At 68.6% G+C, this 14,294-nt stretch overlaps 3 protein-coding genes across 3 annotated transcripts; 1 reads left to right on the top strand and 2 right to left on the bottom strand.

The window, feature by feature from the left end:
* Positions 1–486: 486 nt before the first annotated feature.
* Positions 487–3,857, bottom strand: RAB15 (RAB15, member RAS oncogene family; the record flags this gene model as incomplete). Its single annotated transcript, XM_082485613.1, has 7 exons — positions 487–708; positions 821–886; positions 1,488–1,577; positions 1,691–1,768; positions 1,884–1,944; positions 2,112–2,172; positions 3,734–3,857. The coding sequence occupies 7 exons, from the start codon at positions 3,855–3,857 to the stop codon at positions 553–555; spliced, it is 636 nt and encodes a 211-aa protein (XP_082341739.1). The 3' UTR covers positions 487–552.
* Positions 3,858–5,854: 1,997 nt separating this feature from the next.
* On the top strand, positions 5,855–10,380 carry LOC309673751 (protein farnesyltransferase subunit beta-like). Its single transcript, XM_082485611.1, has 12 exons — positions 5,855–5,957; positions 6,887–6,951; positions 7,153–7,225; positions 7,479–7,570; positions 8,041–8,187; positions 8,315–8,398; positions 8,499–8,585; positions 8,676–8,805; positions 8,933–9,065; positions 9,380–9,491; positions 9,580–9,694; positions 9,822–10,380. The coding sequence occupies exons 1-12, from the start codon at positions 5,874–5,876 to the stop codon at positions 9,933–9,935; spliced, it is 1,236 nt and encodes a 411-aa protein (XP_082341737.1). The 5' UTR covers positions 5,855–5,873; the 3' UTR covers positions 9,936–10,380.
* An 82-nt stretch (positions 10,381–10,462) lies between these two features.
* On the bottom strand, positions 10,463–14,288 carry MAX (MYC associated factor X). Its single transcript, XM_082485673.1, has 5 exons — positions 14,238–14,288; positions 14,026–14,052; positions 12,705–12,812; positions 11,529–11,652; positions 10,463–11,407 (listed from the first exon to the last, which is right to left on the bottom strand). The coding sequence occupies exons 1-5, from the start codon at positions 14,271–14,273 to the stop codon at positions 11,220–11,222; spliced, it is 483 nt and encodes a 160-aa protein (XP_082341799.1). The 5' UTR covers positions 14,274–14,288; the 3' UTR covers positions 10,463–11,219.
* Between the last annotated feature and the right edge of the window lie 6 nt (positions 14,289–14,294).

The following is a 14,294-nucleotide window of genomic DNA, read 5'->3' on the forward strand; positions in this document are numbered from 1 at the left end:
CCGTCCCCGCGGTCTCGGAACAGCCTCAATTATTGATAACCGCTCGGGTTGCCGTGGCCCGGCTGTGCCGCCATGGCTGCCCTGTGGCGCAGGGGCTCCGGTGGGACACTGCCGTTGTGGCACCGTGCCACCGTGCCCGCAGCCCCCCCCCCCCCTCCCCGGCACCAGCACATGAGCCGCTTGGCCACCTCCAGCATCACCTTTATTCTGCAAACTCTGTGTGTGTGTGTGTGTGTGTGTGTGAGTGTGTGTGTAAAACTTGGGGGGGGGGTGGGGGGTGTCCCATGGGCACAGGGTGGGCACAGACCACCCATGATACCCCCCCACCCCGCACACCAAGAGTGGGGGGCACCCCCACAACGCCTGCCCGGTCCCCCCCCCATCCCCGGGGGGGGGGGGGGGGATGTCCCCGGGTCACCCCACTCCCCCCACTCTCCACCTTCACGGGGGCTGCCCCAGTCCCGCACCCGCTGTGCGCGGCCCCCCCCCCCCCCTCCCCCAAACACAGCCGGGGGGTGGGGATGTGGGGTGTCAAGGGGGGCTGTCCAGGCTTCAACACCAGCAGGTTCTGGGGCTGTCCTCGCTCCCCGGGGGCTGCTGCTCCTCCTCCTCCAGGCGGGCCAGGGTGGGGGCACGGGGGGGGCCCCGCAGCCCCTCCAGCTCCTTGCGATGCGCCTGCAGCACCAGCTCCGTCAGCCGCGTGAAGGACTGCGGGAGAGGAGGTGGGGTGGGGGGGTGGGGGGGTGGAGGTGAGCTGGGGGACCCCCTTCCTGACCCCCCGAACCCCCCCTCAGCCCCCCCCCCCCCCCCTTCCCCGCACCTCCTTGATGTTCAGGTTGCTGCAGGCACTGGTCTCGTAGAAGTCCATCCCGTACTCCCTGGCCAGCTGCGGGGCGGGGGGGGGCAGCAGCGACACCGTGGGTTTTTTTTGGGGGGGGGAGGGGGGGATGTCACCACCCCAACCCCCCCCCCCCCCCCGTTGGCATAGGCACAGCCAGACGTGGGCAGACAGACAGATGGACAAGCTGTGCTGCCCATGGTAGAACCCGGGGGGGGGGGGGGGGCTGGCATGGGGGGGCATCCCCCAGGGCTGGGCACTGGGTACAGGCGCCCCATGGTGGGGCGGGGGGGGGGGGGGGCTTGGGGGGTGTTTTAGGGGGGGAACAGAGAGGCTTAAGAGCAGCCCTTGGGGTGCACAGGCACCGTGGAGGAGTCTCCGGACTCACTGGGGGGTGTGGGAGCTCGGGGGGGGGGTGTCCCTGGGCATACTGGAGGGGGGGGTTAGGGGTCCCTGGCTACAGAGACTGGGGGGGGGGGGCGGGACCAGGGATGCTTGGGGTTTCGGGGGTCCCTGGACACAGAGAGGGCTGCAGGAGGGTTGTTGGGGAGTGCGGGGGTGGGGGCTGGGGGGCAACACCCTGGCCATGCTGGGGGTGCAGGAGGGGGGCCCTGGCCCCCCCCGGGGGCGCACGCCAGCCCCCGCTCACCTGCAGCCCTTGCTCTTTGGCCACTTGCCTCTTGTGCTCCTCGTCCGCCTTGTTCCCGATGAGGATCTTCTGGACGCCGTCGGGTGCGTACTGGGGAGGAGGGGGCGGCGTGAGGACCACCTCTCCCCCTCCGTCCCCCAAGATGGGAGAGGGGGGTGGGGAGGTGGGGGGTGTCCCCTTCCCCCCAACCCCTGCACCCCCACCTCATCCACGTCGCTGGCCCACTTCACGATGTGCTGGTAGGAGCGCTCGCTGCTGATGTCGTACACCAGGAAGATGCCCTGCGGGAGGGAGGTGGTGGTGGTAGTGGGGGGGGCGGCCATTTACACCCCCCACCCCCGTGCCTCAGTTTCCCCTCTCCTGTGCGCTGAGCTGGACCCCCCCCCCATCGTGTACCTGCGCCCGCCGGTAGTACTGCTTGGTGATGGTCTGGTACCGCTCCTGGCCCGCCGTGTCCCTGCAGCCGGGGAGAGCGCATCACGCCGCCACCAGCGGCACGAGTTGGTCAGGGCTCAGCTCCCCCCCTCCCCGCCCGCCCAGCGCAGGGTGGGAGCGGGGTTCACACCCCCCCTCCCCTCCCCGCCCCCAAATTCCCACCCCCCACCCCAGGGCCCGGGCACTCACCAGATCTGTATCCGCACCTTAATGCCGTCCACTTCGATGGTCTTCATCTTGAAGTCGACGCCTGGGACGGGGAGGGGAGAGGTTACGGGGTGTCACGGGTGCTGCTGTCACCAGGGTGTGCCCCCCCTCCCCCCGGTCCCCTCACCCTTTCCGGGCCCACCCCAAATCACGCCGTGCTGCCAGACCGGGTGCCGGTGCTCACCCATGCCCACCCGGTGCCGGAGCTGCAGCCGCACCGTGGCCCGGTGCCGCGGTAGCTGCCCGGTGCCAGTCGCAGGCCTGGCAGGCCCCGGTGCCGGCTCACCGCACCGGTACTCCCAGTGCTCCCCGTGCCCCCGGTTTCACCGTGCTGTGCCTCCCCGGTGGCCCCGGTTCCCCTGTACTGCAGCTCCCTGCTGCCCCCAGTTCCTGGTGCCGTGGCTCCCCGGTGCTGCCGGTTCCCCAGTGCCACAGCTTCCCAGTTTCCCGGTGTCCAGACTGCCCAGTGCCACCGGTTCCCCAGCGCCTTGGCTCCCCGGCGCCTCCGGTTTCCCGGTTCCCCTGTACCACAGCTGCCCGGTGCTCCCAATTTCCCAGTGCCACGGCTCCCCGGTTGCCTGGTTCCCCAATTTCCCCGTGCTGCGGCTGCCTGGTGCTCCCGGTGCCGCGGGACTCCAGTGCTCCCGGCCCCCTGCTTCCCCCAGTTTCCTAATCCCGCCGTTGCCCGGTGCCAGGGCTCCCTGGTGCCCACGGACCCCAGTTCCCCGGTGCTCCCGGTTCCCACGGTTTTCCCATTCCCGGTGCCCATGGCTCCCCAGTTCCCTGGTCCTCCTGTTTTCCCGGTGTTTCGGTTCCCCGGTGCCAATGGTTTCCCTGTTCCCCGGTGTGGCGGCTGCCCAGTACTCCCGGTTCCCCGGTGCCCACGGTTTTGCAGTTCCCCTGTGCCCACGGTTTTCCCGTTCCCTGTGTCCGTGGCTCCCCAATTCCTTGGTCCTCCCGGTGCTCCCGGTTCCCTGGTGCCTACGGTCCTCCCGGTTTCCCAGTGCCGCGGCTGCCCGGTGCTCCCGGTTCCCCGGTGCCTACGATTCCTCGGTGCCACGGCCGCCGAGTGCTCCCGGTTTCCTGGTCCTCCCTTTTCCCCGGTGCCGCGGCTGTCCGGTGCTCCCTTTTCCCCAGCTGCCCAGTGCTCCCGGTTCCCCGGTGCCGCGGCCGCCGGGTGCTCCCGTTTCCCCGGCCCTCCCGTTTCCCCGGTGCCGCGGCTGGCCGGTGCTCCCGGTTCCCCGGTGCCCGCGGCTGCCCGCTGCTCCCGGTTCCCCGGTGCCTACGGTTCCTCGGTGCCGCGGCCGCCGAGTGCTCCCGGTTTCCCGGTCCTCCCTTTTCCCCGGTGCCGCAGCTGTCCGGTTCCCCGGTTCCCCGGTGCCGCGGCTGGCCGGTGCTCCCGGTTCCCCGGTGCCCGCGGCCGCCGGGTGCTCCCGGTTCCCCGGTCCTCCCGCTTCCCCGGTGCCGCGGCCCTCCAGCGCTCCCAGCTCCCCGGTGCCGCTCCTCCCCGCCGTTCCCCGTTTCCCCCCGCTCCCCGGTTGCCGCCGTTGCTGGCAGCTCCCCCTCATCCTCCCCCCCTCCCCGGAGCTCCGGTGCGGCGGTACCGATGGTGGAGATGTGGGCGGGGTGGAACTGGTTGTCGGTGAAGCGGCAGAGCAGGCAGGTCTTGCCCACACCGGAGTCCCCCAGCAGCAGCAACCGGAACAGCACGTCGTACTGCTTGGCCATGGCGGGCCGGGGCCGCCGCTGCCGCCGTTACCGGGGGCGGCCGGGAGCGCTGAGCCGCCGCCGCGCCGGGCTGGCAGCGGGGCGGGGCGCGGGGCGGGGGAGGGGGGGGAGGAGGAGGAGGAGGTGGTGGTGGGGGATGTACCGGGGGATGCGGTGGGGAACGGGGAGGGGGGGGGGATGACACCGGGGATGCACCGGGGGATGCTCCGGGGAGAGATATGGAGCACCGGGAGGAGGATGCGGGGGATGCTCCTGGGAACGGGGAGGGGGGGGAAACTCCGGGGGATGCTCCCGGGGGGGGCACCGGGAGGGGGAGACGGGGGATGCACCGGGGGATGCTCCGGGGGAGGCACCGGGAGGTGATCTGGGGCACTGGGAGGGGGACACGGGGGATGAACCGGGGAACGGAGGGGGATGACACCGGGGATGCACCGGGGGATGCTCCCGGGAGGGGGGGGGCACCGGGAGGTGATCTGGGGCACCATGAGGGGGACACCGGAGATGTACCGTGGGGCGCATCGGGAGGTGGTCTGGGTCACCGGGGGGGAATGCTGTGGGGAACTGGGGGGGGGGTACGGGTGATGCACTGGAGGGGACACTGGGAGATGCTCGGGGACAGCGGGACACACACGGGGGATGAGAATTGGGGGGGGCGGCCGGGGGGCGGCAGGGGACACTGCTGGGGACAGTGGGAGGTGCTCAGAGGCACTGTGGGGACACACAGGGGACGGGCGGGGGGACACGGGGGGAGGCACTGGGGACTGTGGGGAGAGGACATCTGGGGACACACCAGGGACCCCCCCAAGGAGAGAGTGGGGGACACGGGGGTGAACAGCCGGGGGTGCAGCAGGGGACGGCGGGGGGACAGACGGAGCTGCACCCGGGGACCCCCACGGAGGGACTGGGGGGGGGGGGGGCAGCGGGATGTCCCAGGGCCGGGGGACCCGGGGGGGGTTGGGGGGGCTGGAGGGCCCCCGGGGCAGAGCAGGGCACCCGCGGGCAGTGTGGCCGTAGGTGGTGGGGGACAGCGCGGCCCCTCTGCTGCGGCCTGCGGCAGGGCGGCACGGCGCGGCACACGGTGCGGCGTGGCGGCGAAGAGGCCGCGTGGCGATGCAGCGAGGCGGCACCGCCGCTGTGACGCAGCGGCCTGCGCACCGCCATGGCGGGACAGCCCCGCGGCACATGGGCACGGCGCGGCGCGGCACAGAGGGGTGATGCAGTGCCGGACGGGATGACGCAACGCAGCACTGCGGTCCACGGATGCGGCACTGAGGTGTGATGATGCAACACTGCGTGGCAGTGATGCGGTGTGATGATGCGATGCAGCGCTCCCATGCCACGACGCGGCCCTGCGGTGTGATGATGCGATGCCGCGCGATGATGCAACCGTGCACCACAGTGATGCGGTGCTGCGGTCTGATGATGCAACACAGTGCAGCGTTGTGATAACGCGACGCAGTGCTGCAGTGTCATGATGCGGCGCGGTGTAGCGTGATGATGCGACACCGCGTGGCAGTGACGCGGTGTGATGACGTGATGCAGCGCTCCCATGCCACGACGCGGCCCTGCAGTGTGATGATGCGATGCCGCGCAGCAGCGTCGCAGTGCCGTGGCGCGATGGCGCAACCGTGCACCGCTGTGACGCGGTGCTGCGGTCTGATGATGCAACGCAGCGCGGCGGTGATGCGGTGCCGCAGCGTTGAGGAGGCGACGCGCTGCTGCCGGACAGGGATGCAGCCCTGCAGCGCCATGACGCGCCGCAATGACGCAATAACGCAGGGCAGCGCGGCGCTCAGGTAAGCCCGGCATGACGTCACGGCGCGGTGACGCCACGCGGCGAAGCGGCGCGCTCCCTCCCGGCCGGCTCCGCCGCGCATGCGCGCCAGGGCGCGGGCGGCGGCGGGGCGGGGCCAGGCGGGGCGGGGCGGGGAGAGGGGCGGAGCGAGGGGCGGGGCCGAATGTCCCCGCCCGGCCGCCGTCGTCCCGGTGCCCCCGCCGGCGCGAGCCGCCGGCAGCATGGCGGGAGCCTCCCCCCCCTCCCCCGGCGGGCGGCGGCGGCTGCGGGACGACGGGCTGCGGACCGCCACCTCCGCCGAGCAGGTGCGGGCCGGGGCCGGGGGCGGAGGCCCGGTGTGGGGCCGGGCGTGGGGGAGTCGGCCCGCGTGTGGGGGGCCGTGGGGCGGGGGTGCGGGGGGCCGTGGGGTTGGGGTGGGAGGGTGCTGTAGGGCTGGGCTATAGGGTGCAATGGGGCTGGGTTGTGGGGTGCCGTGGGGCTGGGGTGGGAGGGTGCCGTGGGGCTGGGGCATGGGGTGCCATAGGGCACCGTGGGGCTGGGGCGGCAGGGTGCCGTGGGGCTCGGCTCTGGGGTGCCGCGGGGCTGTCTCTGAGGGTCCCAGGCTGCCACGGGGCTGGTCTGTGGGGTGCCGTGGGGCTGGGTTGTGGGGTGCCGTGGGGCTGGCTGATCCCTGCCCCAATTCCTTCCCACGCACCCCTCCACCCGCCTGGCACCCGGCCTTTTGGGGAGCTGCCACCCGCCAACCACAGTGGCTCCGGGGGGGACGGACACCCACCGGGGGGAGGGGAGGCTGACACACGTCACCCGGGACCTCTCTGGCGAGCGCGAGGGGGTCCTGGGGGCCGGTCACCCCCTCCATCCCTCCGGGGGGGCCCGATCCAGCCCCAGCACTGCCGCTGCTCCCCTGGGTGCCGGGACGGGCGCTGTCGGGGTGAAAGGTGCCGCCGGCGTTTCTCAACCCCGGGGGGGGCGTTCCCCGGCTGTGCCGTCCCGTCCCATCCCGGTATTTTAGGTTGAGGGGGTCCCGGGATGAACCAAACTGACTTGAGAAGTGACACCGGACGGTGCTGGACACCCCCCCCCAACCTGGGGGGCTGCGTGGGGAGGGGGGGGTGGGCATATTTGGGGAGGGCTGAGCCACTTCCCGGAACTCACCGGGGTCTTTATCGTCCCCCTGTCCCGTCCCGTCGCCCCTCCCCGGGCCCTCACCCCTCCACGCTGTGGCCGGCGGCAGACCAAGGTGGAAGACATCGTGCAGGAGATCTTCGACGCCTACAAGACGAAGCATCACGCCTCGCAGTACGTGTGCCACCTGCCAAAATTCTCCCTAACCATAGATAAATAACCCCACCCCCCCAAAAAAATGGAGACCCGGCCGCTCCTGCGGGTCGTGGGGTGGGATCCTGTCCCCTGCTGGGGGACACCAGCCCCGAAGGCGGTGGGTCGTGTCCCCTCTTGGCCGGGCTTTGCCGGCCCAGCCCACCCCTGACTGTCTTCCAGGTTTGTCCTGCAGCGGGAGAAGCACTTCCATTACCTGAAGAGAGGCCTCCGGCAGCTCTCCGCAGCCTACGAGGTACCGGCGCTGCCGGCGGCGCCGCTCTGCCCTCCGGCCAGGGCAAACTCCTCGCCCCGGGGCCGCTGCCGGAGTTGTCACCGCCGTCCCCCCTGGGTTCCTGGTGTCCCCTCGGGTCACTCTCATCCCCGGCGGTGATGCTCCAGAGCGGCAGCTCCCGGGAGGGGTTTTCCTGCCTGTACCGTGTTGTACCGAGCTCTGCCTGCTCCTGCCTGCACCGTGCCACCCTGACTGTCCCCTCTGGTCCCCGCAGTGTCTGGACGCCAGCCGCCCCTGGCTCTGCTACTGGATCCTGCACAGTTTGGAGCTGCTGGATGAGCCCATTCCCGACTCCGTCGCCTCCGAGTAAGCGGCACCGGCGCGGCGAGAGCTGCGGGGGGGGGGGGGAAACCGTACCTGGAGGGAGGAAGGGGGGGGGAAACACGATGGACACCCAACCGCCGCCCCGGCTGTGGCCCCGCGGGCTGCCCCGCGTGATGCCGGAGGTGCCACCACCCGCTGTCCCCGCGCGCTGGCGGGGACCAAAGGAGCGCTTTGTCTGCCCGGCGGCCGTCAATGCCGCCTATTCTTGCGGCCTCGCTCTTGTGACGGACGGAGATGGGGGGGAGAGATAAACCCCCCGGCTTTGACCTTGGCCGGGGGGGGGACACACACCGGGGCTGGGCTGGCCCCCGTCCCACCATGGAGCTGCAGATGGTGTGGGGGGGGATGACCATGGGGAAGGGTTCTCCCCCACCCGGGTGGGAAATATCACCCCACCGAGTGCCGGGGAGCACCGAACCCTGTGTGTGTCCCCCCCCCCTCCTCCCCGGCAGCGTCTGCCAGTTCCTGAGCCGCTGCCAGAGCCCCAAGGGCGGTTTTGGGGGGGGTCCCGGCCAATACCCCCACCTGGCCCCCACCTACGCCGCCGTCAACACCCTCTGCATCATCGGCACTGAGGAGGCGTTTGGCGTCATCGACAGGTACGGCCGGCGGCGCTGCGGGGTCGGGGAGGGGGGGTCCGGCTGGCGGGTGCGGGGCCGGGGGGGGACACACAGGACGCGCGTGTGTGTGTGTGTCCCCATCCTCGCAGCCCACCGCGTCTCGCAGGAAGAAGCTGCTGGAGTACCTGCACTCGCTGAAGCAGCCCGATGGCTCCTTCCTCATGCACGAAGGCGGCGAGGTGGACGTCAGGTGGGTTCCCGGTGGCGTGGGGGTGGCGTGACGCGGCTCTGCCACGCTCCCGACCGGCGGGGAGCCGGTGCGGCGGCCCTGAGCGCCCGTCTTCCCGCAGGAGCGCCTACTGCGCCGCCTCCGTGGCCTCCCTGACCAACCTCCTCACGCCGGCGCTCTTCGCCGGCACGGCCGAGTGGATCGCCAGGTGAGAGCCGAAGGGTCCGCCTCGGGGACGGGTTACGGGGACAGGCGGCTTCGCCTGGGCGCCATCCTCACCCCACTGCTCCCCCCCCAGGTGCCAGAACTGGGAGGGCGGCATCGGCGGGGTGCCGGGGATGGAGGCCCACGGCGGGTACACCTTCTGCGGCATGGCCGCCTTGGTCATCCTCCGGGAGGAACATCTGCTGAACCTCCGGAGTTTGCTGGTGAGTTGGCGCCGTGCGTGCGGCGCCTCGCCTCTCCCGGGACGAGGGGGGGGTTTCTCAGCCGGTCGGTGATGCCGGTGACAGCCCCGTCCTCGCGCTGCCACCGGCTCCTCTCCGTCCCACGCAGCACTGGGTGACCGGCCGGCAGATGCGGTTTGAAGGCGGCTTCCAGGGACGCTGCAACAAGCTGGTGGACGGCTGCTACTCCTTCTGGCAAGCCGGGCTCCTGCCCCTGCTCCACCGTGCCCTCCACGCCAGGGGTGAGTCGGCCGCGACCGGGGGACTCCCGGCTCCCTTCGCCCCCAAAACCGCCACCTCTACGGCAGGCTGGTGGGGGGGATGAAGGCGTTTCGGCGAGGGGACGCAGCGCAGCGTAGCGTAACCCGGGCGTCCCCATGTCCCCGCTGAGTTTTGGGGGCGATTTGTGCTTCCCCCGCAGGTTTTTTGGCAGCAAGGTTGGACCGTCTGCCGGGCAAACCCCTCGCTGGTTCCCCCGGGGCGTGCGGGATGGCCCCCGGTTGGGGGTGGTGGTGGGTTTTTTGCCTCCTCTATTTCACCTCCTTCCCCTTTCCAGGCGACACGGCGCTCAGCATGAGACGTTGGATGTTCGACCAGTTGGCGCTGCAGGAATACATCCTCCTGTGCTGCCAGTGCCCGGCCGGGGGGCTCCTCGACAAGCCGGGAAAGTGAGTACCGGCTCAGGGATGGGGTGATGGGGGGGGATACCCCTGTCTCAGCACCCCAATATCCTTCCCACCCCTCTCTGCCTGCAAGGTCCCGGGATTTCTACCACACCTGCTACTGCCTGAGCGGGCTCGCCATCGCCCAGCACTTCGGCAGCGGCGACCTCCACCACGAAACGGTCCTGGGTGTCCCCGAGAACCGCCTGGTTGGTACTGGGCAGTGCCGTGAGCCACCAGGGCAGGGGGGGATGGGACAAGCTGGTGGCTTCTGCCCGTCCTCAACACCAGAAACGGCATTAACCTCCTCTTTTTTTCGCTGGCTGTCTCTCGCAGCAGGCCACCCACCCCGTCTACAACATCGGCCCCGAAAAGGTGACGCGAGCGGTGATGCACTTCTTGCAGCAGCCCGTGCCCAGCCTGGAGCCGGCGGCCGCTGCCGACGATTAAGGACCCCCAGACTGTGCGGAGTAGCCCAGTTCGGCGCCGGCGGGGGAGCCACCGCGGCATCTCGGCACACGGACGGGCAGAGCGAGGTCCTCAGGGTGCTAGCAATACCAAAAACCGGCCTGCCCCATGGCCACCGTGGCCACCAGGTCCCGGCCGGGCATCCCGCTGCCCCCCGCCATCCCCCCCCCGCCCCCCTTGAAAGCTGGCAGGGAGGGGGGGGAAAACACGGGACACGGCAGAGCTTTTGGCATCAATAAATCCGAACAGACACCTGCCGTCTCCTGTGCACGGGGAGGGCACGGCGCTGCCACTGCCGCTGTGCCACCGACGGTGGCCGTGGGGGCAGGAGGTGACACCGAGCTTGGGCTGTTTCCAGCCTCTCCTGGTGCCACCTCCTCTCCCGCCCCAAGAAAACACGGCTACCACGGGGAAAGATAAAATAAGTTGTTTGGGTTTTTTTTTTTTTTGTTGTTTTTATTATTTATAGTCTTATAGTAAAGGGAAGCCTTAACTTGCAAGACAACTCTGGGCAGTATGTACAACATACCTTAGATCCGTGGAATGAATGGCATCAAAACGGGGACAGGGGACACCTACGGGGCAGGGACGGGACACTAGAGATCAGAAAATGCCACGGAGGTGGGGAAAGGCTGGGGGAGGCGGTTTTCGGGGGGGGGGGGCGAGGGAGGGAAGGAGGAGGGGGCAGGACACCCAGCCCAGCCCCCACTAGTGGAAGGAGGGGTGCGGGTGCTGTTTCCCCCCCCCCCCCCCTCCTCGGCTCTCGCAGGCGCTGGGGGGGAGGTGGAATTGCAGACGCAGAAAATAAATAGCGAGACCCCCCCCAGCGCTTGCCTGGGGAGAAGGGGGGGGGAGGGGGCAGGCGCAGCTCCCCGTGGGGGCCTGGCCTTTTTGGGGGGGGGGATGGGACGTTGCCTGCCTCCTGCACAGCCTCACCCTTCAGCTCAGGACTGCCGTGGTCCCCGGGTATAAATAGAAATGCTCATATAAAATCAGAAGGGAGAGGGGGGGAGGGGCTCGCTAGTTGTGGGAAGGCGATGGGGGCATCTCCTTGCACCCCCTCCCCGCTCCGGATCTCCCTCAAGTCTGTAGGGTGGGCGCTGCGAGGCCCTGCCTGGCCGGCTCCCCCCGGGGCCGTCGCGGTTAGAGCGGGGAAAGGGGCCGGGGAGGGCTGGGAAGCTGCAGTCCGAGAGCCTCTACGAGAGAAGGGAGAGAGTCCTTACACAGCCGGGCGGCTGAGAGCAGCGGGGGGCCGTGGGAGGGGGCCTAACTGGCCTCCATGCGCAGCTTCTTCCTGCTCTGCGGCTCGTCGGGCTCCGAGTCGGAGCTGGAGTCGGAGCCGCCGTCGAAGGCGGAGATGGTGCTGCCCTTGGGGTTGGTGTAGAGGCTGTTGTCCGTCGAGGGGTAGTTGGCTTGCAGCTGGGCGCTCGACCGGGCTTTCTCCAGCGCACGCACTGCAAGGCAAAGCCGCCGTGTCACCCCTGGGGCTCCGACACGTGTGTTCCCCAAGCTCCGGCACATGTATCACCCCCCCCCAACCCCGTCTCCCATGGGATCCCCCCCTCTGCAGCTCACCTTGCTGCTCCAGGAGAGCATTCTGCCTCTTGAGGTCGTCAATGTCCTGCTGGTGCGTGTGGTTTTTCCGGCGCATGTACTGGATGTACTCTGTGGCTTTGTCCAGGATTTGGGCCCGGGATGCCTGTTGCAATAGTGGGAAAAGACAGAGGCAAGATAAAGACCTAGCCCAGGGGTTACCGGCGGGATTTTGTCCGCCCCGTCCCACCCGTGGCACAGCAGAAAAGATTTTGCCATTGTTCTGCGGTGCCAATGTCACTGGGTGAAGTGAAGCGCAGCTCTCGTCCCCAGCAGGGACCCAAATGGGGACGCCTGTAGCAGGGCAGAGCCTCGCTGGCGCCGGGAAGGGTCATTTCTGGAACCCGCCGATGGTGCTCGGCTCAGGCTTGGCCCCAGCCGAAATGTCCCCCAAAACGAGAAGCTACCGATGCGCATGAGAGTGCTGACAGCCCCCGAGCAAAGTGTCACTGTCCCCAGCGGGCAGAGGTGCCCCGTGGCAGATCCACCTGCAGGAGGTGGATTCGCCTCCTCCGTGTTCCCAAAAAAACAGGGTCTGGGCAGGTCGGGTGCAGGAAAGTAACAGAAGATGGGTGAGGAGGATTGTAAACACACTTAAGTGATTTGCACCCGGGGTATCGGAAAACATATATCACACTAATCGTTGCGTAGCCTTGGGTGCTCCACAGGTAGGACATCTGCACCTAAGATAACGTAGGCTTGGGATGGACTTGGAGGCACCTTATCAAACGTGCCCAAGATTCCTGCCCTGCTGCGGGAAAGATCGAAGCACAGTGTGAAACTACACCTGCGTGAATCCCTGAAATACAGGCGAGAACGGCGGGTTCAGACACTCGCTCACGAACAAGGACTCTAACACGGACCGAGCCCCGCGGTGCCCGCGATCCCGCTTGCGTGCCTCTGCCCGGGTGCCGCGTTGGAGATCCCCCCTGGTTCACGAGGTATTGAGATTAAATTTACTCTTTGCATTTCATCAGTGGTTTTGTGGTTGTGGCTGTGTCAGCTCGCACATCAGGCCGGCAGCGAGCGGGGAGGGCTGGGGTACACGACCTGCCCCCAGGAATGCCGCTCGGCAAGCGCCGCGGCCAAGGAACCGCGGCTCAGCCCCGCCGACGTGGAAAATCCCCGTCCAGGCCGCACCACGCTCCATAAACTCACCTTCTCTCCCTGAAGAGAGGGGACGGAGTCCCGCAGGCTGTGGAAACTGTCCTTGATGTGGTCCCTGCGCTTGCGCTCCAGCGCGTTGTGATGAGCCCGTTTGTCGGCCTGAAGAGAGAAGAGGAGAAGAGGAGCTTGAAGGGGATGGATGGCGCCATGGAGGGAAACCACGACCTGCTGAGGGACAGCCCCACGGGTCCCAGAAGTCACCGTGAAAAGCCTCGTTGACGTTTTAGCAGCCGCCCCATTGACCTTCGCCCCAAAACCCAGCGCTGGCAGCTCCGGATGAGGTGCCCGGAGCCGGTGTAGGCCAGGGGAAACTGAAAGCGAAGGGAGCTGCCACCTTCCCATGTTCCGCCCTGCTAAAGTCACACCCCGCTCCCCCCCTAGTTGTGTGTCCCCCCCAAAAACCCAGCCCCGCAGCTCCCTCCCTGCCTCCCCAAGAGCCTCAGCCCCACAGGGCCCCCCTAAAGTCAAACCCTCCTCCCCCCAAGAGACGTGGCTCTCAAAGTGTGCGTATCCCCCCCAAAACCCATCCCCACAGGTTCTCCCCCTGCCCAGGAGCTTTGGTCCCACAAGATCCCCCTAAATTCACCCCCCCCTACAAGAAACACGGTCCCACAGGTGTCTGTCCCCCCCCCGAGGAGCTTCAGTCCCATAAGATCCCTCTAAAGTGTCCCCCCCCCCCCCCCCCCAAGAGACATGGCCTCACAGGTGTCTGTCACCCCCCCAAATCCAGCCCCACAGGTCCCCACCTCCCCCCAAGACCCTCAGCCCCCCTTAATGTCACCTCCCCCCCAAGAGACACGGTCCCACAGGTGTGTGTCCCCCCCAAAACCCAGCCCCACAGGTTCCACCCCCCCAAGGAGCTTCAGTCCCACAAGATCTCCCTAAAGTCACTCCCCACCCCCCAAGAGACATTGTCCCACAGGTGTCTGTATGTCCCCCCCCAAGACCCTCAGCCCCACAGGAGCCCCCCCAATGTCACCTCCCCCCAAGAGACATGGTCCCACAGGTGTACGAGTCCCCCAAAAAACAGCCCAAAAGGACACCCCCCCACTCCCCCCCCTGCCAAGACCCTCAGCCCCACAGGGCCCCTCTAAAGTCCTCCCCCCAAAAGACACGGTCCCATAGGTGTGTGTCCCCTACCCAAAACCCAGCCCCACAGGTGTCCCGCCCAGAAGAGCTTCCGCCCCACAGGGCCCCCCAAAAGTCGACCCCCCCCCCCCCACCCTTGCACAGGCGCAGTCCCTCCCCTCCCCCCCCCCCCCGCCCCTCTCTCCCCCACGTGCTCCCGGTACCGGATGCTGCAACGACGTACCGCGGACTGAAACCTCGGCTGCTCCTCCTGAGGGAACCGGACCGGCGGGGAAGAGAAGGAGGAAGAGGAAGAGGACGGTGATGGCGGGGAGGAAGGAGAAAGAGAAACCAAACGTTACCCCCCCACACGCTTTCCCCGGCGCTGCGGACACCGGGAGGGGAGGGGATGGCGGGAGGAGGGGGGGTTGTCCCGGTGGCGGGGGACCCACTCACGTCGCTCTCCACCTCGATGTCATCGTTGTCGCTCATCGCTACCGGCCGGGTGAGCCG

Source organism: Vanellus vanellus (genome assembly GCF_965231255.1).
Source record: "Vanellus vanellus genome assembly, chromosome: 6".
Taxonomy (NCBI): Eukaryota; Metazoa; Chordata; class Aves; order Charadriiformes; family Charadriidae; genus Vanellus; species Vanellus vanellus.

Excerpts from the sequence above, each read along its gene's own strand:
- MAX (XM_082485673.1), bottom strand. The coding sequence starts at position 14,273 with ATGAGCGACAACGATGACATCGAGGTGGAGAGCGAC. Across the intron at positions 12,813-14,025 it reads AGCCGAGGTTTCAGTCCGCG|GCCGACAAACGGGCTCATCA; the intron begins GTACGTCGTTGC and ends TTCTCTCTTCAG. Across the intron at positions 11,653-12,704 it reads CCTCTCTTCAGGGAGAGAAG|GCATCCCGGGCCCAAATCCT; the intron begins GTGAGTTTATGG and ends CTATTGCAACAG.
- LOC309673751 (XM_082485611.1), top strand. The coding sequence starts at position 5,874 with ATGGCGGGAGCCTCCCCCCCCTCCCCCGGCGGGCGGCGGCGGCTGCGG. Across the intron at positions 7,571-8,040 it reads CCCGACTCCGTCGCCTCCGA|CGTCTGCCAGTTCCTGAGCC; the intron begins GTAAGCGGCACC and ends CCTCCCCGGCAG. Across the intron at positions 9,492-9,579 it reads CTCCTCGACAAGCCGGGAAA|GTCCCGGGATTTCTACCACA; the intron begins GTGAGTACCGGC and ends TCTGCCTGCAAG.